A 27042-nucleotide genomic window follows, 5' to 3' on the forward strand; every position below is an offset into this window, starting at 1 on the left:
TGTGTGTAGTATATGTATGTTTTATTGTGTGTTTCTTTATACATTTATGTTTATTTGTATGTATTTGTATGAAATTGGAATGAAGAATGATTTCTGCCTGGCATTCCAGCAGTTATTTATATACCTGAGCACAATATAAATCATCACAGAGAGAGAGGCGGCTGAGGAATAATATGGTAAAGAAGTAACATTTTCAAAATAAAACCTGCCTTTGGTAAAGCTGGTGGATATTTGTGTGTGTGTAATAATGTACTTTCTTCTGCCAGAATAAGCAGCAGAGATTTCTGTTCTCACCTGAGGGTAATATGTAATTTCTAACTAAATATATCCATCATCTCTCTGTGTTCTGTCTGTAATATCTCTGCTACGCTGCTTCTCCATCCGATTCCTAGGTATATGGCAATGTGCTATTCCTGCAATGTGATCAGGATAGCAGTCTATTGATGCCAAGACAAAATATCATCATTAAACTGTAATAATAATAATAATAATAATGAATAATAATGTGTATTTATTAAGTAGTGATAAAATGTGAGCAAGTAAATTAGGTCTGGTCTTATATATATGTACGTGTATATATTATACATATATATATATATATATATATATATACACAAACACATATATATATATATACATTTATATATATATATATATATATATATATATATATATCAAATGTTATCTCATTCTCATTTATACTTCCAGCTAAATAAGGCACATGCTCTTCTGTAAGCAAACAAAAATATCCATTTTTATTTTTTTTTGCTTAATTTTCTTATACGGAATTCTATCGTATTTGTGCTTATAGTACATTTGTCTGGCAAAATATGAACTTGTCAGCAGCTCATTTAAAGTGATTTGCTTTTGCTGTGATTTATAATACCAGAAACTTTCCTTTTCTGCTCACATTTAGGAGTTTTGTTGTAGTTTTTAATCTCTGCCGCATCTCCTGAGAGCCAGTGTACAATGCCAGCAATTCCAGGTTGCAGTATTATTATGTCAGGGAAAAATTGGATGGTTATTTCTTTTTACCAGTTATCGGCATTCCCTCTGCTGTTTAGCCAGTGCCGGGAAATCGTCGCCCTGACAGCTAATAGATATCCCCGTATTCTGTTGTTTAGACATTCGGTGACATTGACATTGAGAAAAATACAAAGGAGGGGAGGATAGGTAACCAAATAACGTCAAAAGATCAGAAAAGCAATGGTTTAGTGGAAAGTGATCTTATTATGAGGCCGAATTGAGCGTTTTCTGGTAGATAGTAAACGAGCATTTATTCACCTAATGATTGTATGTGAAGTCAACGTTTCAGCGGGAATATATGTCATCATAATATTGACTGCTTACAATTCTAGTTCATGCCAATTAAATGTAAACTGCACCCCCCACTGCAATATGTTCATTCATTACGATGTTTTTGCCCCAAATTAATTTTTTATTTTGATGTTTTTTACTTTTTACTGCATCAGTAATGTGAACATGTTGCCCGTGGATTTTGTGAGCGACATTTTTAGGGAAATACTCTATATTTCACCCCCCCAATTGCAGCTGCAGATTCGATATTCGAAACTTCTATCAAAGTTCAGGCGCGTTATCATGGAAGTGGCTGGAGATACTTTGCATTACACTCTGGGATAGAGAAATAGACATCGGATTATTAAAACATTATTTTTTTTTAAAAAACAATTTCTAGGCATTTCTAAATGATAAATTTAATTTTCTCTGCTATTTGGAAGCCGGCTTTGAAAATGCAATTGTAATGAACGCATTCAGAAGCAGAGAATAGATTTACCCTTGGCTTCAAATAGTCGACGTTATCGGGTCCTGTCATTCGTTCCTTCCTATTTTCAAGCTGCTAATTGATGTTTTTGAAGTCAGCAAGAAAATTGAAGGAAATGTCATGTGTGAACCAGTGCGGAAGTTAATAAGATTGACTTCGTTGACAGAATCTACAATGAGCGGAGAGACTGTATAATGGGACCGCTGCGAATTTGTGCGCTCTCTTTGGAGTCAAAATTGACACCTCACGCTAGGCCGGCGGTCGATAGAAAAATGGAACATTTGGGGAAGGATCCTAATCTTGTCTTCTTTTCCCCTCCAACTTTGGTCTTTAGAGCTTATGTTGAGGCGTAGGCATCTGTTTATCCAGAGGGCTTTCGTTGTGGACTGAGCCTCAGCCTCCGTTCAGCCTCCTAGTGCCCACCAACAATGCACATTTTTTATGCTCTTTTGAGTTTGAAAGCAAAAAGAGCCTTGAAAAGGTTAGATTATGGGGTGTCTCAAGGAAAGATATACTAATATCGGCAAGGGCGACTTCATAGGCTTTGGCTTGGGGGCTGCAAATCCCTTAGCCAGTCTAAAGAGAACCGGTGCAGGTCTTCAACACAACCTCTTAAAATGAATAAAACAATACAAAAGCTAATGTTTTGGGGTTTTTTTTTTTTTCTAGCAAAGTGTGAAATAGCTTCAAAATCTCAGGGTATTCTCCTTTCTGACAAGAAAAGAAGGAAGGGAAAAATAATAACAACAACTTTGGAAAACGAAACCGTACTTTGGTAGCTTAATGATCTGGTAATATCAGGAAGTTTATTGGATTTGCAGATGGTATAATTATGGAATAGATTAGCTGTGTTTGGCTCAGCGCATCTGATTATTTCGAGGCCTTCAGGGAAAATGCGCTAAACCCTAATATGTCCACTACCCCCAAGCGGTCTGTGTTTGAAGCCACAGCTTAAAATGCGGTCTTGACTAGCGCTTGGCCTCCAAGGATCATCAAGCAGACACTATTCTCAGAATATCCAATTAATTCCATGGGCAATGATCAGTTAGCGGGGGTTTTTTTTTTTTTTTACCATTCTCGCCATTTGAAATGCAAACACAATGATTTTTTTTTTTCGCCATTGGTCTGTGTCCCTCGGTTAAGCTGTTGCCGCAAGCTAAGAATTTTATCGAGTGATGAGTCCAGAGGCTGAGCCGATAAAAGGTTACAGTACGTGATTTGCATGGGAAGCGCTCCTCGGATTTATGAATGTAAAAAGTTATTTAACTTTTATTTGACTCTCTTCCCCCCCAAATCCCCTCCTCCCAATCCCACCGCCAACCCCCTCCTCCTCTTTATGCATGGGAAGGGTCCTGTTATAAGTTTATGTAGCATTACAATGTTGCATGTTGGAATAATACGTGGAGTATTTGAGTTTGCATGTTGTTGGGTTGCTCTGGTTTTATATATATATATATATATATATATATACTAATATCTATTGTTGGTGGGACTTAGACGGAAGCTTTAATATACAATGTGATAAAGATGTAGCTCAATGATGTGAAAATTCAACAAGGCAATCATGCAAAACTTATGCCAATTTAATTTAATAAGATTGTATTGGATCAGTTCTATGTGCCTATAAAATGAGAAATACCTATATTATACATTTATTTAGATTTTCCATAGTTGTACATGCATGGGGAATTTTTTATTTCTCTTTTAGTCTTCAAATAATTTACCCGTAGCCTGGACTACCGTTGGCCCTAAAAGAGTAATCGTTTGAGGGGATTATTTAACAAATTAACATTGCTGTCAGATCTGGAACTCAATATGCACAGTGCCAGAAATGCAATTCTAATCGCCATCAGGCCATCCACACTGTACTTGCCTTAAACTCACAGATATCTCTGCCAAATATGCTGCGTATTTTTTTTTCTGTTGTTGTTGTTGACTTACAGATCTAATAGGTGTTTTTTTTTTTTTTTATCCTTTCTTGATCTGTAAAAGTATTGTTTTAACAGCCGGAATGTGTGTAAAAAAGCAAGAGGGGGGAGTACCCAGCTTCAAACCACCGTAATGTGGGAGGCTGGATAATTCTGTTGGAGGCTTGACATGTTTCATCGGGAACCTGGGTACCCCTACCAAATCCGGTTGCTGAAGGGACAGGCAGAGCTGGTCCCCCAGTTTGCAGCCTCCTTATTCTTCAGCTGTCTATGAAGAGTGACTCAGGTGCCTCCCTGCGGCTGCGTTTTCATGACAACATGCCATTAGAAATTGCCGTCCTGTTGATCAATCCTCTGTACGTGACAGCTTTGCCGCGAGGCCTGGGTCTTTGAGAACCAGCTCGATGCCTTTTCCCTCCTTTTTTCCTGCACTAATTGGGGAAACTTTTTTACTGCGCTTGTGGCATAAGAAAAGCCTTTTGAACATTGTCACAATTGAGTGTTGACTTCTTTGGAATTGCAAGTAGGTTAAGTATCAACGTTAAACACAAAAATATAATACTTTAATACATTTTTAAAGTAGGTTTCGGAAAATACACTGATCCACTTATTATATATATATATATATATATATATATATGTATATATATATATATATATATATAATGTACTTTTTTACCACAAAGGCTTGACCCAGTGTAACTGATTTAATTTCTTTGTTTATTACTATTATACTGTTAGAACTATCACAACTAGGTTAACTGGTGGCTTAGTTTTATTTTGCAATAGTTTTTACATTGTTCATGAAAAAAAAGCCATATCACGGACAGTTCCACTGGAGAATTTCATCCAGCAATTACTCTACCAATAATTTATATGAACAAAGGGAGAGAGAGTATATTTTGTGCATTTCTATAAATAAATAAACTATATATATATATGTGTGTGTGTGTGTAAAGTGTTTTTATATATATATATATATATATATATATATACATACTAATACTGTACATGTAATAATATTATGTATTTATATTATTACATCACAGCATACTGTGCTAGTTACCCAGTTTTCAATAATCCAACAAAGTCAGATATTTATGTATTTATATTTGCAGTGCGCTGTGAATTGCTTCGGTTACATTTAATCCTCTACAGCAAATACTCTGTGTTTGCTTCTCTGTGGCTTCTCAGAAGCTGCAAGGAGCGAGTGTGATCAATGATATAACGGCAGTAATCATATGCATCAATTCTTTGCTGCAGAACGGTTTCCTATTTTGTCCTTTTTTTTCTGAATCCTCATGTTACTGATGCTTTTTTATGTGCTGTAAGTACATAAACAGTTTGCTTTTATACTTTGCTTAAAATGCTATCAAATATTTATACAATCCACGTGCTTTCAAAATGCTATTGAAATTGTACAATGTCAGGTGCCATTCCGTCCCTCGGTGAGAGCACAAGTAAATGTTAATTTTATTTTAAGCCCTGCATTTAGCAAAAGACGTGATTGACAAAGAACACTGTTCAAAAAAATAAAAAAAAAGTCTCCTTTTATTATTTTATTTTTAGGCATACTGGGTATATATTTTCTTTTCAAACCTGTAATTGGTACAATTAATTATTTCCCCATTTGGTTCAGAAATAAAATTTACAAAGCATCATACATTTTATATAATTAATTTGTTCCCATTGTAAAAAAAAAATAAAAATAATAATTTGCTAAAATCTGCTTTATTAACATTATCAAGACTGCGACTGGTAAGACATCAGATCAGACACAACGAGTGTGAAGGGCAGCTTAGGCAGAAGCGGGCTTTAAACCCTCTGCAGATCGGAGTCAGGATCAAAGCAGCTCGTATTATATGGCTGTGTGAGACTTTGAAGTCCTGACTGCACCTACAGCACTCATTTCATCAAGTTCACTAGTGTCTTAATAGCAGATCAATAACTTTCAAAGTCGGAGAGTTAATTTGAAAGTAGTGCTGATGCGTTCGTGCTGGGGAAGCAAGGAGGGCGAGGAGGAGAAAAAAACATTAAATCTCCGGAGTGCGATGTCTACTTAATAGCTCTTATTGTAATTAGCAAAATCAGATTGCAGACATATAAATGTTTAAACCTGCGCATTCAATGCAACTTTAAGGAATTTGACATATGGAAAACGAAACAAAATTTTTTGATGCTCATTTGAGATTTAGGAAGACTCAGTTCATCTTGCAATGATTACTTAAGTAGGAAAAAAAATACTTAAAAATCTTCTCTTACTTTTCTAAACTGTTCATTGCAAACCCAGTTGTGTATCCCTAGAAACCACATTTTTGGAATTCCAGTAACAGAAATAAATCGTTAAAGGTATTAAATAAAAACACAGTAACCACCAGTATGGAGAGCAATATTTGAAATTTTTAGTGCCATTGGCTAAACCAATATCTTCTATAATTTCATCAATAGATATGTGGTCAAACGGTAACGACTGAGCTGAATATAAATTCCACATTGACCTTGCTTTGGCGACATCAATATTATATTTCAACTCTTATTTTGTGACCTCCTTTAGAGGTTTAAACAAATATATTTAAGTATATTATAATATTTTGGTTAAACTAAAAGATGTTTCAGTATGCTTCAGTACACAATTTTGGTGTGTTTTGTGTGCAGCAAAGTCTTTAGAATAATACTGAAAACAGTCCGATGCTCTTTTTTAATTATTGTTGCCGGAGCATTGTGGCAGCAGAAAAGACTCAGAATAATAGATTATAGAAAAAGATTTGAATTCTGTTTGTGCTTTTCTTACGGCTTAAAACCATCTGTATGTGTGCATAAGTGTATGTGGGGGGGAGTGCGCCAGGGGTCATATTCACACCCTTTTGGAACAGACCTGTAATTTAGAATGTTCATCTAAGGGTTCTTAATGGTATTAGAGGCTATTGGAGTGGTCAGTGGGAGCTGCAGATTAGCCGCACAAGCGATTCATTGGACAGATTAACTAAAACATCTGTTTGCGCTCTGTCCTTAAAGCTTATTTTCGCAAATTGGATTGGAAAAAAATAAAAATAAATATAATTTGTAAAACATTTGCAGTTCGGCCACATTTTAGCAAAGATTTTGGGGAATTTAGAGGTAATTAAACTGGACAGAAAAGAGTGTCCCCCTATTTGGAACCAGGTGGATTGCGCTACAGTGTGGCTCCCATGTGGGCTTTGTTGGTTTTTAAGAACTCTTTCTTCTTTTTAAAGAACTACTGTCCAGATTAAGCTCCTCAACTTTACAATTTATTAATAGAGATATTTAAACATCACAAAGTTATATTAAGTTTCACAGAATTTATTTCCCTCCATCCGGAAGAACAGACATGTTGTTTGTGATGTGATTGTTAGCAGAAGGTGTCATTAGAGGGGAGAAACATGTTTGTTTTAACTGTTCTTTAAATGTAGCACTTCATCTAGAAGCAAGTCTGATAGACCCCACTTGGGAGCCAGCAGATGAGAGTGAAAAAAAGTGGAGCTGATAAAGGTGTTTCTTGTCAAATTTGTGTAGGAATTATTTACTGTGCTGTCTTATCTGCACTGCAAGAAAAAAAATAAATAGAAAATTAACCCAGGTGGGACTTCTCCGTATCTTACAGTATTATCGCTTTTTATTTATTTGATTTTTTTTTCCTGAATTGGAGATATTTCATAATAGGTTCTAGTAAAAAAAAAAATCAACGAAACAAGAACCATACACGCGACCAGTAAAAATACAAATTTTTTTTTTAAAAAACGCAGCGTGGCCGAAATTCCAGGTATCTAAGTAAATTCATTTTTTCCACTAACCAAAGGAAAAACACCCATAACGAAATGGTTGAGTTTATTCTAGAGCACTTCACACATAACGATCCTTACTTCATTAAAAGCATATTAATCTGTTCCCCACTCCCCTGGGAGACACCTTAAGATGATGATATTGTATTTTTCCCCCTCCCGAATTGCAAAAAAAAAAAAAAAAATTCTAGCAGATTTGGTCCCTGTCAGTCAGAAATAATTGTGTTCTTAATCTTGTCCCTGATGGATGACTCGGAGTTCAGCAACGGACTAGCTCCAATGACAAATACAATATTAATATTCATTAAGTGCTTTGACAATGCTAATTTTGATGCAGTGGTAAAGGCCCTTCCAAAGTTAGCGGCCAAAAGCATCAGAGCTGCGCAAGGTGGCAAGATAATTTGTGCTGGTTTGCTGAGCTGAAGGCTTTTAAAGTCTTTCGCAAAAAAAAACCTAGGTACCACAAACAAAAAAAAGAGGACGAGGAAAAGTTCTGAAGCATTGGAAGGCAGGGCTGCGGAAATAATACGATCACAGCCCGCGAAAATATTTGACATATCCGATGCAGCTTCTTTGAGCGAAATTTCTACAAAGTTGCCACAAAAAGCATAGCATGGTAAGTCAGCACATTTTTTTTTTGATTTTGTTTAATCTTTTTGATCTTTTCAATTATCGCTATTTGAAGATCAATAGTCATTTCTTTTCCCCCCTCTGCTTGAAGGCGCCGCGGCGGTTTACAATGTGCCAGGATACCCATCGCTTTTAGAGAAGGCACTATCGAGTTTTCCGTGTCTCCTTTATTTTTCTCATTCCGAACCAGGAGAGAATTTTACACAGGAAAACTGGCTCCCAGCTCCGGCTAATTCCAATCGGGGAGTCACCTTCCGGCGCCAGCAATTGTAAAAAGCTCTTTAGTGGGAATTTATTAATTTTTTTTGTTTTTGTTTTATTTTTGTATTTTTAGGGGATGTTTTTTTTATTACTTTTTAAAATTTTTAGACATTTTTAACCCTAAAAGTGAGAAATGTTTAGGTTTCCTTTTGTAACAATGTCTCTTGTTTGCTCTGCTCAATAAGGTCACTGTTTCACCACAGTAAGCTAGAAACTTTGTAGGGAAAGGGATTTTTCTTTTATATTTGCCAACTCAAGAAGCAAAATATCGGGCTTTTGTTCTCATCATTGAACTGAGGGTTGGGGGGAGGGGGTTAGGAGAGGGAAAGAATACCCCCCCCCCAAAAAAGCTTTCATTAGACAACCATCATTGAATTGGGGAGATCTTAATAATTATATTCTACCCGACCAAGTGAGATAATTCTTTGAATGCCTGAACTTGAGGATGTGTTCTGAGAAGCCGGTGTGTCAGTGCTGAATGGTTTAGTGTAGGGTGCTGCCCTCCAGTGGATTCTGCCGCATTCTCCATACAGGATCTCATGTCCGTCTGTGGAATGCTTTAATTCGGCAGCATGCTCCAGAGCAGGCACAGTGACGGAGTCAATTCAAAACTTGTAAATGGTAAGCTATTTCCTCATATAGTGATTCAATGTCTTTCTTTGTGATTTCTTTCTTTTCTTTTCTCTTTTTAAATCATTGTTTTTTTCATAAATACTTTTTCTTTATTAATGCAATTTATTCAACTACTTCCCCCCCCCCCCCCCCCCCCAAAAAAAACCCCAAACCCTGTGATGCCGATGTGGCTTTTCTAGATGCACGAGTTATAGCTCTGGCTTTTCACTGTACCTCGAAAGATGTTTAAAGGTTCGGTTACAGCAGAAATTGTTGCTTTTGAATACAGTAGTTGCACTGATGATCCAGAGTTGTTACTTTTTACCTGTGTACTGTTTTTTTTTTTTTAGTTTTTTTTTTTTATTTTGCTCACATTGTTTATTCTATTGTCGGCTCCGTGTCTTTTTGAGCCCTTCTATTTCCGAGAACTCAGGAAATGCTCTGCACCTCCGTGATCCACTGAGATCACAGCCTGCGTGGTGGTGCTGCACCAAGTCCCTGCCACTCAAAGTTCTGATTCCAGGGGAACCCAAGCAGCTCTGGAATGTTGCTGCTTCTTCCCCCCCCCCCTCCCCCCCCCTTTCCTATTTTGTTGTTGCCTGCGCCGGGGAGGCCAGAAGTAACAAACTCTCAGCTGGGAAATGCCCGTCCGGGGGTTATTGTTACTAAACGATTGGGAACTGTCTGTCAGCAGCCACTACTTTGCGTTTGCTTAAGAAATTGCACGTGTTACAAAGGCAGGCGCTGGAGTGTGGTGGCCGCTCTGAATAGAGGGAGGGAAGGCAATTAGCTGCCCTGTTGTTGGGGCTTTTTACTTGTCAAATGGAAGACATTGCTTTTGTTAGTGCCTTGTAAAGGGAAATCACTGGCCTTTGTTTTGGTATTAAGGGCCTTAAAGGTCCCTGGCTGACACTCAGAGGCCGGACGGATGTGAGGAAGACTGGGAGTGATGTGTGTGGGGAGCGGGGTTCATCGGTTTTATAAAGTGTAAAGAGAAATGTATGCGGCTTCTAAGCTTTTGTCAGTGAGGAGTCGTATGGAAGTGGAAGAGAGGGACAGTTATGATGTGGAGATCATCTGCTAAAGTCTATCCAGTTGTAATCGGTATCCTCACACAATGCAGGTCTACCCTGGGTCTATAGAGAGAAGTTTCCTTGATAATCTGTAGTTTTGCTTTAAAAACTGTGTTAAAGGCTACGTCAGCCGATGGCCTTGGTGTAGCGTGAAGGCTGGTACTGTTCATCTCTTGTATGGGTAAAAGACTTGATCATTCCTTGTAAGCCATCAACAGCCTCCAAAGAATTGCTGTACTGAGAGTGTCCTGTGTGTGGGACAGGGGCTTTGAGCCCCCTAGTCTGGCCACTGGGAGTCCAGTTTAACAATAGGTGTCTCCTGCATTGTGGTGTTGCTAGTTGCTTAAACCGACCCTGAAATACCATGTTGAGAGAAGGTGCAGGCCACACATCCTGTCACTCCTTGATACAGTGACAGCGGATCCTTCAGGTTTTTTTTCTCTCTCTCTCTCTCTCTCTCTCTCTCTCTCTCTCTCTCTCTCTCTCTCCATCCAGTTCCCAAGAAATTTCTTGTTCATAATTGAACTCAGGAGCAGGTGATATATTCTGCTACATACGCTTTGCCGGACAGGATCCATTTATAACTGCTCTCTCCCTGTCGCCAGTGCAACCTCAGCTGTGGCTGCTGCAACTTTTTGTGTGTTTTTGGGTTGTTTTTTTTCCCCGTGCGACCAGAGAGCCCCTTCTCTCTCTGTGAGAGCTTTGCTTATGGCACACATTTTGTTTTTTGATTTTTTTTCCCTATTAAGTTCTAGATGCTAGCGGCGGCTTACCCCTCCTCTTGCCATGGCTGGGTCTGGTGGCTTTAGGTATTTAGAATTGGCCAGTTACGGGACTTCACTGGTTAATGACCATACGGTTTAAGTTCTGCACAAACTACAGTGGACCAAGTTCCGGGCGAGAATGGTTTTCTTATACTTAGTCAGTGTGTAAGCGAATGTTTCGAAATTATCTGGATAAAAGCGGAAAAGAGTAACTCGGCGGGAAGGCTGCTATGTACACAAGGGATGCGGTTTTAGTTGGGATGGATATGACCAGTGACAAGAAAGCATTGCCAGCCTGTGGATTATCTTTCCTGCAGGAGCTTGGCAACTGGCACGCCAATCTCAACTGCTGGGTGAGTAAGCACGTCTGCCATTTCTCCACTCATAATCTCATCTTGCGCCTGGCTCACATTTGGGACGAGTAAATAAATGTCCCCTCCTCCTGCACGGTGCTAAATAATTTAACCTCATAAATGCTGCTGGACTCAGCCACGCTCTGTGCTAGCGTAACTCTCTGTTTTATATACCAGCAAATTAGCAACCTAAACCGGCCGCAGCCTGAAAGGATACAGTGACCGTGAAATCCCTCCAGCATCTGCGAGGTTAATAATTCATCCATTTTTTTTTTCCATTACCCTGAAGCGCGTCCTATCGCACAGGTCAGTTCAGCATAAAACAAAGGGTTAGACACGAAGGCAGTTCATTCCGTCTAAAGATTGACGGAAGTTCTCACCAGTATTGAGCGTGACATGTATAGCCGACACTTGCCAGTTCCAGTGCCTTCCCCGTGCTGGGGGCCAACTTGCGGCTGTTGTTTATTATAATTATCCTTCTAGTTGTATTCATTTGTAAACCTTTTGCAATAGAATGGAAGATTTAATGTGTGAAATGGTAGTAGGGGGTGTAGAATGCTGATTCCGGTGGCCAGTAGATTTGGAGCTATTTGCTCTACCATTATTAGAAGGTCAGGACACAGCATCTGAAGAGGGAAGGTCAGGTCAGAGTTTGCCAAGTAACAGCATCTAATTGTTTCTGTCTCTTATCTGCTGGCAATTGAATGGGAAACGGTGGCAGGTCCAAGCACCAAGCATCACAGCTGTCCATTTATATGTGATAATTCAGTACGTCAGCCGCTGTGATGTGTTTTACAGAGACACCTGAATAGATCTCAATTCCCCCTCTGATGAACAACTTTGTTTAAGTAGAAGTTTTATGCACCTCTTAGGTATAAAGACTGTCATCACGGTTACTGTGTGCGACAACACATTCCTGTTTTCTAGGCCCATAAATATATAGATATATATATATATATATATATATATAAAATCTTAGTTAGCCGTATGTATGTCAGACATTTAGAACATTTATATCTATATCTCTGCAATAAAACATGGGTTGCAATCTCATTTTTCAATTTTTATTAATTAGCGAGCAGTCATCGCCCCTGTTATGCATCCGATGCGGCCTGCATGGTTTTACAAAGTCCTGATTTATTGTAGGACAAAAACCACATTGCACAAATGTACATAACATACATAAGTGATAGCATTTGAACTCAATATACATCTAAAAGCTGAATTGATTTACTGCATACACCAAAATTAAGAGAATAAGCCCCTGCTACTCTCAAGGCAGAAAATAAATAAATAATTATATTTGCATGGACATATTACATACCGCATCCCTACATATCCAGGCGATACGCATCACCGCCCCTCTGCAAATCCACATTTATAGTTTAAGAGCTGCAACCAGTTGGCTAATGTCAGGAGCCGGCAATCACTGCACAGATAAACTATATTACCCCAAATCTGCAGTGACATAATAAGAACGGGCTCAGGGCTTGACCTCCGTTATGTCATTATGAATGATGGAAGTTGTCATAATATGACGTTGCAATAGTGCGGAGCCTATAATGCGGTACACTCCGCATTAGTGTTTGTGTAATAAATATTAGTTCCAGCCTGTGGGACCACCAAGGAGAGGAACATCTGCATATTTAGTTTAGTTACAGTGCATTGTTCTGCCAGCAAGGTGGGGGTTAATGTGTTTACTAGCAATGCTGTGATTCCCAGCCATTAGGCAGCACTGTGTACATACGATACTTGTGTAAAATAACCCACAGGCCAGTTATTGTACAGCGTGACACCGGATCCTGCATTCCTCCTTAGCCGGGAATGTAGGTGTATTACATCAGGACGGGCTCTCTGGGGTCGCTGCACGGCTGGCTATGGGAGAGTAAATGAAACCTGCAGCAATACAGTAGGGAAGAGGCCATGACAAAGGTGGATAATAACAAAAAATATTAATTGTAAAGGATTGCACTAAAAAATGCACCTTTTCCCCCTAATTCTACCTGTCCTACCCAGTAGTTACAGAGGGCCTGCTTTAGAGGTGGACATGAATTCAGCTGCGACTATTTACGCACCTCCACTGCACCTTTATGTTACGGCCGCAGCCAATAGTATTCGTACAGAGCCGCCCACCGGCTCTCGGCGCTAACCCGTCTGAACATGGCTGCTGAAATCCGTTCAACTGGGTAAAGAGTCGCAGTCGCTGACCGCAACAGATCCGCGTTTGACCAGCCACCATCCTGTTACTACCCAGGAACGCCCTCTGAAACTCCTTCTCTCTACGTCCAAATTCATTCTGCTTCCCCCCGCGATAACCATCGGGAGACACGTGCGTGGTGCGACTCGGACGCATGTGCACAAGGAAAAATTTCCCCGCTAGCGTCTGACATCGACGCGTTCACCTCTGAATCCGGCCCACAGAGTATACATGTGTCCTACTGCTACTTACAAGTATAAGAATGGAGGTGTACGTTGTATGCTGACACATTGCATGGAAATGATGTAGACTGACTGAGACAATATTCCTGACACATTATGTGAACTGTACACAGAGAAAATATTCCTGACACATTATGTGGACTGTACACAGAGACAATATTCCTGACACATTATGTGGACTGTACACAGAGACAATATTCCTGACACATTATGTGGACTGTACACAGAGACAATATTCCTGACACATTATGTCGACTGTACACAGAGAAAATATTCTTGACACATTATGTGGACTGTACACAGAGACAATATTCCTGACACATTATGTGGACTCTACACAGAGACAATATTCCTGACACATTATGTGGACTGTACACAGAGACAATATTTCTTACACATTATGTGGACTGTACACAGAGACAATATTCCTGACACATTATGTGGACTGTACACAGAGACAATATTCCTGACACATTATGTGGACTGTACACAGAGACAATATTTCTTACACATTATGTAGACTGTACACAGAGACAATATTTCTTACACATTATGTGGACTGTACACAAAGACAATATTCCTGACACATTATGTGGACTGTACACAGAGACAATATTCCTGACACATTATGTGGACTGTACACAGAGACAATATTTCTTACACATTATGTGGACTGTATACAGGGACATTGTATTCCTGACACATTATGTGGACTGTATGCAGGGACACAGTATTCCTGAAACATTATGTGGGTTGTACACAGATACAATATTCCTGACACATTATGTGGACTGTATACAGGGACACTGTATTCCTGACACATTATGTTGACTGTATACATGGACAATATTCCTGACACATTATGTGGACTGTACACAGAGACAATATTTCTTACACATTATGTGCACTGTACACACAGACAATATTCCTGACACATTATTTGGACTGTACACAGGGACACTGTATTCCTGACACATTATGTGGACTGTACACAGAGACAATATTCCTGACACATTATGTGGACTGTATACAGGGACACAGTATTCCTGACACATTATGTGGACTGTACACAGAGACAATATTCCTGACACATTATGTGGAATGTATACAAGGACACAGTATTCCTGACTCATTATGTGGACTGTACACATAGACAATATTCCTGACACATTATGTGGACTGTGTACAGGGACACTGTATTCCTGACACATTATGTTGACTGTATAGGGACACAGTGCTCCTGACACATGTGGAGTGTATACAGGGACACAGTATTCCTGATACATTATGTGGAGTGTATACAGGGACACAGTATTCCTGACACATTATGTGGAGTGTATACAGGGACACAGTATTCCTGACACATAATGTGGACTGTATACAGGGGCGCAGTATTCCTGACACATGTGGACTGTATACAGGACCACTGTATTCCTGACACATTATGTGGACTGTATACAGGAGCACTGTATTCCTGACACATTATGCGGACTGTATACAGGAGCACAGTATTCCTGACATATTATGCGGACTGTATACAGGAGCACAGTATTCCTGACACATGTGGATTGTATACAGTGTCCTAGTATTCCTGACACATTATGTACACTGTATACAATGACACCGTATTATTGACACATTATGTGGACTGTATACAGTGTCCTAGTATTCCTGACACATTTTGTGGACTGTATACAGTCTCCTAGTATTCCTGACACATTATGTACACTGTATACAATGACACCGTATTATTGACACATTATGTGGACTGTATACAGTGTCCTAGTATTCCTGACACATTTTGTGGACTGTATACAGTCTCCTAGTATTCCTGACACATTATGTCCACTGTATACAATGACACCGTATTTTTGACACATTATGTGGACTGTATACAAGGACACAGTATTTCTGACACATTATATGGATTGTATACAGGGACACAGTATTCTTGACTAATTATTTAGACAGTATACAGGGACACAGTATCGCTGACACATTATTGTATGTGGATTGTATACAAGGACTCAGTATTCCTGACACATTATGTGGACTGTATGCAGGGACACAGTACACCGGGCACATTATGTGGACTATATATAGGGACACAGTACTCCTGACACATTATGTGGACTGTATACAGGGATACAGTATTCCTGACACATTTTGTGGGCTGTATAAAGGTACACAGTACTCCTGACACATTATGTGGACTTTATACAGGAACATAGTGCTCCTGACACATTATGTGGACTGTATACAGGATCACAGTATTCCTGACACCTTATGTGGACTGTATGCAGGGACACATTATGTGGACTATATATAATGTTGTCACAGTATTCCTGACACTATGTGGACTGTATACAAGGACACAGTATTCTTGACACATTATGAAGACTGTATAAAGTAATACAGTGTTGCTGACCCATTATGTCATTCTAACTGCTTCGAGGTGAATTTATATTTGGAAGTAAATTAATTTTATGACACACCTCTCAGATGTAGCAGTGCACGGCCACTATAATGCGTGCTTTCACAATCTCCCTGAAATGCGTTTTTCAAAAGTAGGCAAGTATGCTGAATTCACGGTGTTCCTGACATATTACCTATATTATATAGAAGCGCACTAAATTAATTTGTAATGGTGGATGGTATTCATGATATGTTATATGTAATATGCTGCTGCATATAGTAATCCTATGCATAGTGGGGGAGTGGTGTTCCTGTAAAATCATATATTATGTTTATTATGAGGGGTTGTATTGTTGACATATGTAATGTACAGTGGGGGAGTGGTATTGTTGTAAATTTATATATAATGTATAGTGGAGGTGGATGGTATTCTTGGTAGATGTTTATTTGAGGGGGGTGGAGGAGTATGGTAATCCTGACAGATTATATACAGTATAATATAAAGAGGGCCTGATATTCCTGGCGTTTTATATGCTATATAATGGTATAATGTTATTCCGGACAGGTTTTGTGACATATATAGTAGGGAGTGGTATTATTGACAGGCTATTTATATATTGTGGGTGGATGGTAATGCTCACATATTATATATGATATTCATGAAAGGTTATATGTAATATATAGTGGGGGAGTGGTATTCCTGACCGTTTATGTGTAATTTGTAGTTAGTGAGTGATTCTCTTGACAATTTATATCTAATATAACCTGATATGTTATGTATGATATAGTGGGAGAGTGATTTTCCTGATATAGAGTGGAGGAGTGGTACTTTTGACAGGATATATGTAATATGCAGTGAGGGAGTTGTACTTCTGACTGGATATATGTAATATATAGTGGATGAATGGTATTCCTGACAGGATATGTGTAATATATAGTGGGAGAATGGTAATCCTGACAGGATATATGTAATATATAGTGGGAGAATGGTATTCCTGACAGGATATATGTAATATAAAGAGGGGGAATGGTATTCCTGATAGAATATATGTAATATATAATGGGAGAATAAAATTCCTGACAGTATATATGTAATATATAGTGGGAGAATGGTGCTCCTGACAGGATATATGTAATATATAGTGGGGGAGTGGTACTCCTGACAGGATATATGTAATATATAGTGGGGGACTGATACTCCTGGCAGGATATATGTACATACTTACCGACATTTGGGAAGCCACCCCCCTATATATGTAATATATAGTGTTGGAGTTGTACTCCTGACAGGATATATGTAATATATAGTGGGGGAGTGATACTCCTGACAGGATATATGTAATATATGGTGGGGGAGTGGTACTCCTGACAGGATATATGTAATATATAGTGTGGGGGGAGCGGTACTCCTGACAGGATATATGTAATATATGGTGGGGGAGTGGAATTCCTGACAGGATATATGTAATATATAGTGGAGGAATAGTACTCCTGACAGGATATATGTAATATATAGTGGGGGACTGATACTCCTGGCAGGATATATGTATCTACTTACCGACATTTGGGAAGCCCCCCCCTATATATGTAATATATGGTGGGGGAGTGGTACTCCTGACAGGATATATGTAATATATAGTGGGGGAGTATTACTCCTGACAGGATATATGTAATATATGGTGGGGGAGTGGTACTCCTGACAGGATATATGTAATATATAGTGTGGGGGGAGAGGTACTCCTGACAGGATATATGTAATATATAGTGGGGGACTGATACTCCTGGCAGGATATATGTATCTACTTACCGACATTTGGGAAGCCCCCCCTATATATGTAATATATAGTGGGGGAGTGGTACTCCTGACAGGATATATGTAATATATAGTGGGGGAGTGATACTCCTGACAGGATATATGTAATATATGGTGGGGGAGTGGTACTCCTGACAGGATATATGTAATATATAGTGTGGGAGCGGTACTCCTGATAGGATATGTGTAATATACAGTGGGGGAGTGGTATTCCTGACAGGATATGTGTAATATATAGTGGGGGAGTGATACTCCTGACAGGATATATGTAATATATAGTGAGTGAGTGGTACTCCTGACAGGATATATGTAATATATAGTCGGTGAGTGATACTCCTGACAGCATATATGTAATATATAGTGGGTGAGTGGTACTCCTGACAGCATATATGTATTATATAGTGGGGAAGTGATGCTCCTGACAGCATATATGTAATATATAGTGGGTGAGTGGTACTCCTGACAGCAAATATGTAATATATAGTGTGTGAGTGATACTCCTGACAGCATATATGTAATATGTAGTCGGGGGTGGTATTCCTGTCAGGTCAGGGGTGTGGCCGCCATGGGGCTAGGAGCTGCCGTTTTTCTCCCCTCAAAGACATATGCTGTCTCCTAAGGCCGCTGCTCTGTCCAGACCCCTTCCTTCCTTTTACTATGTAGTCATATATTAGAATATTTGCAGGTTGTATATACATTATATTGGGGCTTGGTGTTCCCAACCTATTACATAACATTATATAAGGGCACTAGGAATGTAAACTTCCTCTGTCCAATGTCTGTGTTCTTTTGCCCATATTAATCTTTTCTTTTATTAGCCAGTCTCAGATATGGCTTTTTCTTGGCCACTATGCCTAGAAGGCCAGCATCCCGGAGTCGCCTCTTCACTGTAGACATTGACACTGGCGTTTTGTGGGTACCATTTAATGAAGCTGCCAGTTGAGGACTTGAGAGGCGTCTATTTCTCAAACTAGAGACTCTAATGTACTTGTCTTCTTGCACAGTTGTGCACTGGGGCCTCCCACTTCTCTTTCTACTCTGGTTAGAGCCTGTTTGTGCTGTTCTCTGAAGGGAGTAGTACACACTGTTGTAGGAAATGTTCAGTTTCTTGGCAATTTTTCGCATGGAATAGCCTTAATTTTAAGAACAAAGAATAGACTGTCGAGTTTCACATGAAAGTTCTCTCTTTCTGGCCATTTGCACAGTATAATCGAACCCACAAATGTGATGCTCCAGATACTCAACTAGCTCCAAGGAAAGCCAGTTTTATAGCTTTTCTAACAAGCAAGCCCGTTTTCAGCTAACATAATTGCACAAAGGTTTTCAAGGGTTTTCTAATCATCCATTAGTCTTCTAACGCGCTTAGCAAACACAATGTACCATTAGAGCACTGGAGTGATGATTGCTGGAAATGGGCCTCTATACACGTAGATGTAGATATTCTTTTAAAAAACAGACGTTTGCAGCTAGTATAGTCATTTACCACATTAACAATGTATAGAGTGTATTTCTGATTAATTTAATGTTATCTTTATTGAAAAAAAAACAGTGCTTTTCTTTCAAAAATAAGGACATTTCTAAGTGACCCCAAACTTTTGAACGGTAGTGTCACTCACAAGTGTACGCTATATTTCTGAAAAAAAAAAACAATAGCAACCAGAATCACAGTGGCAACCAGAATCACAGTGGGAGTAATCAGTCCAGTTAACAGTGTCCCGCCTACCGGAAAGTAAAATGTATCAAAGCATATCTGATAAAAGATGGAAATGTCCGGGGTACAAGTCTCAGTTCCTCCAAAAATGCCCCTCCGGGTGATGGTATACAGCAGGATTCACAGTGACTGTAGATAGCCCAGTGTCAATTGACGCGTTTCAAGAATATCACTTTATCAAAAGCAGTCGGGGGGGGGGGGGGCTTATAAGTGAGTACTCTCCATTTTTAGAAAAGCAAACCATCAATGGTCAGTAGCCATAGATGGTCGATGTCCATCCCTACAGCTGGGACCCCCTTCCCGGAGGAGGAAGGTGCTAAGTTGGGAAACATTGGTTTATACCACATTCTGAGACTACCAACTTTGTGTCACAGTGGAGAATCGAGATTTATCAGACCAGGCAACGGTTTCTCCAATCTTCAACTGAACAGTGTCGGTGAGTCTGTACCCACTGTAGCGTCAGTCATCTGTTTTAACTGGTAGGAGTGGAACCCAGAGTGGTCTGCTGTGTCCCATCCACACAAGGCTGGAAGAGCTGTGTTTTCAGAGATGCTTTTCTGTATACCACTGTTGTAGCATCTGGTTATTTGAGTTACTGCAGCCTTATTGCCAGTCTGAACCAGTCTGACCATTTTTCTCTGATCACTCATTAATACAACATTTTCAACCACAACACTGCCAGTCTCTGCAAATTCCGTTCAAATGTGCCCTAACCCAGATTAACCAGCCTTGTATAAACCTGTGAAATGCGTGATTGGTTCTTATTTATTCCTGCACTTATTTGTATGATGTCTGTTTTATTTTACTTGTTTTTTTTGTTATTGTTTTTTTTAAACTCTGGTCTTTCTTTTTGTATTATATTAGGTCTACGTTTCTACATACAGATGTGTCCCTGCTCATCTAGCCTCAATACGCCATGCAGTACGATGAGTGAACGTCCCGTGCAGCTGTGCTAACGACGGGCGTCTTTTTTTTGCTGAAAATGCATCTAAGCCGGAATGCGATGCAATTAGGACGCACCAGGAGACTGTGCTGATATGTGACACTTGTATATCTGTGTGCGACTGAGAGTATAAACGGAACTTGGTGTTTAAATAGCCGCGGGCGCTACATTGTAGCACTTGGCATACTGAGTGAGGCACTCAGTTTCACACAGATATACATTGTTACTTATCAAATTAATCAGCAGTGTCTCCTGGTGCGTCCAACGCATCACATGGCGACTTAGACACATTTTCGGAGAAAAAAAAAAGACGCTTGGCACTAGCAGAGTCTCACGGGACCAGGCTCGCCAAGAGGGGCTGTTTGACGCAAATGCAGCAAAGATGAGTGAGGACACGTTTGTATGTAGCATACAGCTCTGTTATCAAATAAGCCCAATAATGTAATCTCCGCAAGCTGATTGGAGAGTTTCCACACTCCCACAATGCACTGGATGCCGCGTAGGTTGTACGTGGTAGGTGGGGGAAGAAGACATGTGAAATGTTTTTATGCTCCCTGTATCCCTCTGCTGGGACCAGTGCAGGAGTTTGGGCTACAGATCCATTCACTGCTGGTAGTTTTTCTTGTGTTTCACTTCCTGGCATTTACCACCAATAAGAATAATCGATGATAATGCAGAGGCTGTAACCGATTAGTAACATATTGCGCAGACACAGAAGTAGCTGTGACCAGCAACACCGTGTAATGACAAGGGCAATAGATGCTGGCTTTACCTGGGACTGGTGTACAGGGGTAGCCAGGAACCTAATTACGCCTTAGGGGCATATTCAATTAGCCGCGAAAAGTCGGCTAAGTTTCACCTGCTGGACTTTCCACCTAGATCGCGTGTTGTTGGAGAAAAGACTTTGCGTGCGCTCGGCTGCATTTTGCCCTATTCAGTTCCAAAGGACGCAAAAACGGGACCCGGCGAAACTCAAACAGGCGAAATGTGCTGTCAGATTTGGGGAATTCAGCCTGATACCCCCCAATAGATGCACTAACATTGGGGATCACTATGGATACCCCCAAATAGCCCTGCTGAAGGTAAATTAGGGCTACTTAAATGCTCTCAATAGCTTCTAATTAGCGTCTTTGCACAAGTGGTGAAGAATAGCATTTAGCAGGTTTTGTTTGCTGAAAATAACTACTCCCAGCAAATTTGGGGTACATGAAAATGGGTGCTAGCATATTTTAAAGTTGCTAAAGTGAAGTTTTAAAAAGCTTTAAAAATCCACCTGCCGCAAAACAACTTTAAAACACCTGGGGCATCCTTGGGGACCCCCCTGGAGTCTAGTTCACTAGTTTTTTAGTTTGTCCCCCAACTTTGTTTTTTTTTCGCCCCTAAAATGAAAGTACTTTTTGGGGTGTTCTTAAGAGTTTTTTTTTTAACTCTTTTTGACACAGTTTACCTTTGGGGGGCTGTCCCAAGGGTGCAGGGTGGTTCCCGCAAGTTTGCACCCCAAAACCCAAATTCTGCACTTTTTTCCGCCTAGTTTCGTAGGCAAATCTTTTTCACCCATTCCAATGCATTGACTTTTCACACCGGCGAAAAGTCTTTGTAATTGAATACAGGGATAAGTTTGCGCCAGGCGAAATGACGTCACCGGCGAAAACTTTTTCGTGGAAAACGGCTTATCGCGTCTAATTGAATACGGCCCTTAGAATTGGACTTATGTTGCGGTCTGCATAGGAAGTTGATTGCTGTTACACATATAATGAGTAGGGAATTCGGAACCAGAGATTTCCGTATGCCTGGAGAAAATAAACTCACCAGTATTTGCTGTCACACAAGTACAATAGCCCGCCTCTGTAGAGAAAGCCTGGCACATCTCACAAAATGATCATCCATTTTAATAGACAGATGACTTAATTTTGATTGTGGAACAGAACAAGGAGTCCGTGCTCTAACACCATTCAGCTCTTGTCAAGTCAGGCCTCCACCCCCCTGGTATTAATACAAGCTGCTTATGTAAATGAGGCAATATCTGGGATGTAATCCGTTCATCCATTTGTACAAGTGCTTCTTTATCTGCTCGGCCACCTAATCTGGTTAAATGTTCTGCCTTGTACGACTCGAGTTCAATTCCACCTTGGGGAATATGGATTTGGGGCTGTTCCCAGGATGTAGGGAAACGGCGCAGTGTTCTCTGATGAAAGAACCAATCCGGCGTTCGTCTCCAGGCCTCTGTGTTTATGTCAAAGTTTGCTGCAAAGACGGACATGTTATTACTCTCTTCCTAGCACTCTTTGAGCATTTTAGTTTTGGATAAAAGTCTTTTACAGTTGAATAGTGGGCAAAACGAGATCTCGTCAGTGTCACGTAATAGACAAGGCAGGCCCTTAGATCCTGTGCGTATAAAGGGGGACCGCCGACTTCAGGAGCGCGGTACAGTGCGCCTTAACAAATCCGGAGGTTGTGCGGGGCTGGCCCTGGACGCTATTAAAGGCAGAGTACCCTGCTGCGCTGAGTAACATCACAAAGGGGTGGCTGGGCTCATGCCTCAGCGTGGCTTTCCTTTGTGCCATCACAGCAGAGAATCAGAGAATTGCAGAGGCACCGACATGGATACCAAGCTCTCTGGGTACATATATATATATTTATTTATAAAAACCTTTATTTAAAGGGACATTCTTGTTACATAATGTTATTTGACCAGAAAACCACCTTGTCAATTTTTAAGCCATATTGCTTAGTGAAAGCAAACATGGATTGTGCTATATGTCATGGCAGTTTGGCCGGGTACAGCTGTATGGGGGTATTTAATAGAGGCACATAAAACAGGGCAGCAACTGCCACTTGTCACTAAATGGAAGTGTACCCTGGAATATGGCTGTCTACGTAGTACAATATATCAAGTGGGATGGAGTTTAAATCCCGGCTGTCGGGATTTAAACTCCAGAAATCCGACGCCAGCCCCCCGACCTCTGGCATCCTGATGGTAAGTAGTGGGGTTAGGAGGAGGGTTAAGCACTAGGGGAAGGATTAGGGGCAGGCACTAAGAGGGGAGTGTTAGGTTTAGGCTGCCGGGGGGGGGGGGGGGTTAGGTTTAGGGTTAGGATTAGGATACTTACCAACAGGTGTCGATTTCCTAAACCTGTCGGATGCCAGCGTCTGGATTCTGAACGCCGCTATCCCAAGCTCTGGCATCCCCTACCCAACCCTATCAAATGTGCCTAGTGCAGCGGAATTCATATACTAATCAATGTATATATTTTATACTTACATTGCCGGTCTCCCCTTTCCTTTGCTCTGTCATATTTGATTCATCCAGTCCTAGCTATAACCCCAGTAACAATATGTTACACCCCTCGCCGCGGCAGACCTCATAATTGCTGCTCCCCCCCCCCCAAGCCTTTGTGCTGTATCAGCGTTATAACACATGACTATATGATTCACACAGGAATGTTAGGAGGCAGTGACGGTAATATGAGATAGAGACAAAAACAATGGTTCTCATGTGCATACCAACGTCAGCAGTAACACCGTTATAGAGGCAGGGTAAAGCCGTTCCACTGGGTTATTGTTAGTATGTTTCATTCAATGCTTTATGTATGTGTCAGATGAATTCCATTGGATATGATAAAATAGGTTCAGTGTGATTTTAATAAAAATGAGTATGCAGTTGGATTCTATGTAGGAAACATTACATATACTCCCAGCATGCACTCCAGCACCCCATGAGCAGAATTGTGTTACCTTTTGTGTGAATTTGTTGTCTTTTGTGTCTCCACAGTCTAATAAAGTGCCAGTAGTGCAGCACCCACACCATGTCCACCCACTCACGCCGCTTATCACCTACAGCAACGACCACTTTACACCCGGGAATCCCCCTCCGCACCTACAGGCCGATGTGGACCCCAAAACAGGTAGGTTCCCTCTAATACGGTGCATCCTCCACCATCATCCCGTGACTCATGTCTTTGTGGTAATGCTTCCGCTGGCTCACCTGGGACCACACATGGTCACTTGGTGGTGTGGGCCGGGGAAGGTATTGGAGGAGACTGCTCAGACCCAAGGGGGGGTATAATATAGATCTAACCACGTGATGATTTCATGCATTGAGTATCTGCTCACGAAAGGTAAGTAGAACCCACAGAAAATGTGCCCGGGTATGTTCTCCATGTTTTAGGTACATTTTTATATGATTACTGAGTTGTTTTTTTGTTTGTTTTTTAATTAGAATATTCATACGGAACCTCCCCATGTTTGAAACTTGTATTTCTACCATATGATGTCATAAGAAGGCATAGACATAATGGGGGAGATGTCTCAAGTTTTGGGGAGAACTTGCCTAATGTAAAAATCAGCTTCTGTCATTAATTTAGCACAGTCTTAAGCTGGATACACAGCTGGACGGCCCAGTGATGCAATGTAACGATATATCGCATTGCCGTACACACACTGCATAATCAGCTTTACAAGGGTACGATATATTGTTACATATCTAATGGAACTATACCACATCGTGCATGGCATTGTACGATGACTTGGGAGATATTCAGGGTACACACTATACGATGGTCATTCCAATCTATCACGGACTATATATCGTATAGTGTGTGCCCAGCTTAAGTTGACCAATTCAACCAATCGGCTTATAACTGACAGTTATTTAGCACATTCTTTGAAATAACCGTTAGATTGGTTGCTGTGGGCAACTGCTCCACTTTATTACTCTCTCCAAGGCTTGAAGCATCTCCCCTAGTGAGAGGAGTGAATGTGGAGGAGATGTTTTAGAGGACAAAAGGAAATAAAACAATGAAGTCCAGACTGGTTAAAGCTGCGCAGCAGGTAATAATGCAGAATGGGAGTTATCGGTTGGATAAGAGAAGATCTTTTAAAACATTGAACAATGTTTTCCTTTTTTGTTCCTCTATGAAGTTTGTAGACCCGGAGGCTGCTTTCAGTTCTAGAGGCCGCATAATGGCCAGAGAGATATTGCAGAGGGGCAACTGAAATGGGCTTAAAAATACAGCTGTACGGTCTAAAACTGGAAAATAATAAATAGCAAATTACCCATCTTGAGGTCACTGGAATGTACATCATAATAATTACCAACCATTTCCAAATTTTCAGTTTTAGTAAAAGTGTTTAACATTTGTACTAAAATAGATTTGTTCTCAAGTGACAACACAAAGAAACGCGTTGGGTTCTCTGTTATTTTTAGTTTATTTCCTCTTTTACACGACAACAAGCTGCACCCCATCACCATTTTTCATTCCCCTATTTGTCAGGCTGAAGAATAGAGGACTCTGGGAGTTAGAAGCTTTATCGTGCTCTTATCTCCGGTCCTTTTACTGACTGTCATCCTGTTATGTACTATGAGTTATACATAATGTGTTGAGTCTGAGCACTATTCTGCCTGGGATTAGAGCTGACATGATCTTCACTGTTCTGGATACTCCACCCCCAGTCTGCTCACTTCTCCGCTGGAGAGCTCTACAAATTATCTTTTTAGTAGAAACCTGTCGCGGTTTCTCTCCGTCCACCTGTCTTTTGTGTTCATTTCATCATTTATTTATGCTATTAGCAGCCATCTCCTCCCTCCTTCTCCATGGAGGGTAACCCTGCAGCTGTCTGCGTTATCCGCGCCTCCTCCTAGCAAGAGAAGCATCATTACAGGTTACAACTGGCGTTCCTTGGCATGCCCGGAGCCTGGCAGCTCTTACGCCAGGGGACGGCCGCATATATCTCCTCTTAACGTATTCTAGCGGGCCAGAGTCTAGTAACCACAACTGCATTATACAACAGATGGTAAACGAAAGCCTGGGCCCCCCGTAGACTGACCATCAAATTATTCACGGGGGCCGACAGATCCGAGAAAAAAGTTTTGTCACCAAATGTATCAAAAGTAAAAACATCCTTCTGATTTGTATGGAACAGAAATAAAAGCTATTTTAATTGGCAGTTTTCCAGTGATGCTCGAGAGTCTTCCTAAGCTAAAGAACAACGTAAGAGTTTATTTCATCGGTATTGTGGGATTTCTTGCATTATTGAATGACATATTTGAGATTCCATGAGTTTTTGTAATTGACCCTAACTGGATAAAGGCCCAGATCCCCATTATGCGGTTTGCACACATTACCAGAGCCATTTGCTAGAGTTTTTTTTTAAAAACTGTGATTTTATTTTTGGTCACCCCTCTGAGAACACGTACGTATCTTGTGTTTATTTTATCCAGAAAGGTGCAGGGATACAGAACATTTTCTACCTTCTCATGTTAATGTTTACCTCTTTTTTATTTTTCCCCCAGGAATCCCGCGGCCTCCGCACCCTCCGGATATATCTCCCTATTATCCTTTATCGCCAGGCACCGTGGGACAGATCCCCCATCCGCTAGGATGGTTAGTACCACAGTAAGCAGTTCCAGTATTTCTATTCTTTTCTTTTGTGTCTCATTCTCTGAGTAAATCCGATGCGTGTTGTGTATTTGTAAAGGGGCCAATGTGGGCCTGTCCTCAGCTAACAGGGTCCATAT

General features: G+C 40.5%; 1 protein-coding gene across 24 annotated transcripts in view; it reads left to right on the top strand.

The window, feature by feature from the left end:
• TCF7L2 (transcription factor 7 like 2) overlaps positions 1–27042 on the top strand; it is a 226595-nt gene that overhangs the window by 162474 nt on the left and 37079 nt on the right. For 21 of the 24 annotated variants that reach the window (XM_088465734.1, XM_088465748.1, XM_088465766.1 and 18 more), the window contains 2 exons: positions 24298–24430; positions 26818–26920. In XM_088465734.1, coding sequence (XP_088321860.1) covers positions 24298–24430; positions 26818–26920 — 236 coding nt within the window. The remainder of the gene's footprint in view (positions 1–24297; positions 24431–26817; positions 26921–27042) is intronic. The other 3 variants (XM_088465776.1, XM_088465307.1, XM_088465709.1) reach the window with 1 other exon arrangement.

The sequence above is a fragment of the Taudactylus pleione genome, unplaced genomic scaffold (assembly GCF_031769625.1).
Source record: "Taudactylus pleione unplaced genomic scaffold, aTauple2 ptg000008l, whole genome shotgun sequence".
Classification (NCBI taxonomy): domain Eukaryota; kingdom Metazoa; phylum Chordata; class Amphibia; order Anura; family Myobatrachidae; genus Taudactylus; species Taudactylus pleione.